This window comes from Diadema antillarum, unplaced genomic scaffold (assembly GCF_040938485.1).
Source record: "Diadema antillarum isolate AM-2024a unplaced genomic scaffold, OU_Dant_1.0 seq00002864_RagTag, whole genome shotgun sequence".
NCBI classification, from domain to species: Eukaryota; Metazoa; Echinodermata; class Echinoidea; order Diadematoida; family Diadematidae; genus Diadema; species Diadema antillarum.
This window is the reverse complement of record NW_027273458.1, coordinates 1-2,858: the sequence shown is the minus strand read 5'-3', so window position 1 is coordinate 2,858 and position 2,858 is coordinate 1. Positions and strand designations below refer to the sequence as shown.

At 40.9% G+C, this 2,858-nt stretch overlaps 1 protein-coding gene across 1 annotated transcript; it reads left to right on the top strand.

Moving 5' to 3' along the window:
• Positions 1 to 1,640: 1,640 nt before the first annotated feature.
• Positions 1,641 to 2,445, top strand: LOC139715127 (E3 ubiquitin-protein ligase TRIM50-like; the record flags this gene model as incomplete). The annotated part of the gene is made up of 1 exon (XM_071626740.1): positions 1,641 to 2,445. A coding segment is annotated over exon 1 (805 nt), but the record flags the coding sequence as incomplete, so codon positions are not given.
• Between the last annotated feature and the right edge of the window lie 413 nt (positions 2,446 to 2,858).

Sequence of the window (2,858 nt, the reverse complement as noted above, 5' to 3'; positions counted from 1 at the left end):
TCCCATACGCTTGTGTTACAAAACGGAACAAAATGACGCATGTATTACTTATAGATCTACTTATGCAAACATTTTGTTAAATTCTGCTCAATACTGTTTGTACTATTGAAATTGAAATGCAAAGATAAAACTGAACTGAACTGTAAACCGACCAACGCCTCTGGTACTGTGAATCAAAATTAAGAAAGGTTGTATGATTGTGTATATGTAAACACCTGTTGATATTTCGTGCTATAGTGAAAATCTCTTTTAGAGCATGGATGAGGAGGGGGTAACAAGAAATTTTTTGGGGGTGTTTTTTATCAAAATCTTGTTTTGTTTCTTTTTTTTCTTAGACCTTTACAAAGTAACAGCAGTTAATTTCAAGTTTGGCTATACTAAATGACGGTCGAGTCCTGGATTGTGCAGGAATGCGTGTGAAAACGGAAAACAATGAACACGTAAGACGAATGTGAATCCCACGGCCAGTTATAACTCCGTTTTGACAGCAATCACATCGAACAGAAGAGCTTCAATTTTCGTTTTTCTTTTTTCTTTCGTGATTTAATTGATTGTGATGAGAGCAGTTTTTAGTGAAATCTGAACATCGACTGATAATGACCGGATATGTGGTCTTTTGTTGTCCTGCCAGATCAGCTATCTGGTCCTTATCAACGTATACACATGCACTTCTGAGAATATTCACTAAAGCTGCAAGGTGTTACGCCCTGTATACTTGACAATATCCTAGGCCTACCATTTCTTTGTTTTTCATATGGTTATAGGACACAATTTATTTTCTTCTTTTTCTTTTCAAGTGCATATGTCAGGAAACATTTTACTATGCGTCCCGACGTAGCAAAATGTTTCCTGAAAACGAAAATCACCGTTTAATTATCAGAATGGATAATAACGAAACGACGTGATCTGCAAGCTGCTTTAAAGAGGTAATACTTCGTTGCGAAGGCTTGGAAAGGGAGATTTAGCGCGATGACCTATAAGTGCATAACGTAGAAGTAATTCAAGTTATGTATATGGGTGAACCAACAACCAAAAGCAAACAATAGGCTTATAAACAATTTAGTAATATGATCACACGTATAGGCCTGTTATGTAGTGTGACTCCAAACTCTATGTTCTTTTGTATACAATATAAGGGCCTGTAATCCGGGGAGAGAGAGAGGAGGGACGGGGCAGAAGGGGCAGCGATATTTAACGTCTCCGTCCTCTGTCACATCCACTGCGGAATGAAAAATTAGAACAATTATACACATATAGTTCTGTAAATCATCGATTTGAATTTCAACCTAAACTTTGTTTCTAAACTGTTCACTATATACGGCGCTGGCATACACGCAATCACTGCGAGTGTGCGCGCACAGTGTAACTATTATGATTGATTTGGGGGAATCCCCAGCTATAACATTGTGTGTATAAACCTCCCGATAATCAGCGATCACGGGGTCGCTCCGCTTTAGTCATATGCATTATGCACACACATATATGATATCTCAGCAGAGTAACAAGACTGACACAGTATACACCAGTAGAGCCTTTTCTGTGGGTGAACAAGTGACTGCCCCGACTACAGGATACCACATCGCATTAACATTCTTCAGTCACAATCAATTCGAGCCAGAATTAATCTAGCTGAAATGATCATGGCTGCTGAGGATCCAATTGATGCGCTTGAAAAAGAATTGCAGTGTAGTGTATGTCAAGAATCATACGAGGATCCCAGATTATTGTCATGCCAACATTTCTTTTGTCGAAAGTGTGTCCAGAACTTGTGGCTCACGTCGGGACGACGAACCTGTATACGCTGCCCATTGTGCCGGCGAGAGACCCAACTACCTAACGGCCATGTTGAAAATCTTAGAAAGAATGTCTTCGCTGGCCGCGTGGTCGACATAATCGCTACAATCGACTTGGAAAAAAATCGTTCAAAGCAGCTAAGATGTGAACGAAGGGGCTGCACAGCAGAATCCAATGGGACAGCTGTTTTCTATTGTGAATCTTGCCAGGAGACCGTCTGCGCAAGCTGTGGAATGAAGCATCACCGCAATGCTCGACAACATAATATTAAAGACATTGGCGAAGCGGTGAAAGAGAAAAGGGGAAAGCTCTCAGATCTCTGGCAGTGGGGTAAAAACCTTGAAACGAAATTGTTTGAGAACAGAGATTTCATTGTTACCAAGCAACACGAGATCACCAGACTGTTTGAAGCGATGAGAATAGATATGTCCGCCGCCACTTTGGAAAAGATGCAATGTCTGCAACAGCAAGAAAAACACATGAAGGAGATAATCGATGTAATGGAGCGTGATATCAAGGGAAAAGTAGATCGAGAGATGGCTGTCAATGTTAAAACCTCCATAGCCGATTTGCAGTCCCTCAACAACAGGAGCGAGACCCTTATCAACAAAGGTGGAAATGCAAGCATCTTGGCAAACTACCGGAAAACCTGTGAGGAATATGCACGCATGACCAATGCAAAAGGCGATAACTTCTCAAAACTTTTCAGTCGCATAACTGCGTTTACAGAAGCAATACGTTTCGAACAGAGTGAAGAATATTCAAAGCTGCAAGCTGGAAGAATTCTTAACTTCAAAGATTGGTTGGTGGAGCAATACAGATGGCAATATTGCCCATTAGAGTTCCAGCCTTCTGGTGTTGTTACCCTTCATGATGGTACCTTGGCGGTTGGGAACGGCGAAGCGCGGACAATAGAAATCTATGACAGACATGGGCAACATCAAGGGGAAATAGATGGTTTATATGTTAAAGATATGGCACCATTACCCGATAGTTCTCTTCTAGTTCTCAACAACGAGGGAGTTTTAAGTCTCCTTTCGAAAGACAACACAAATAAGTTCACT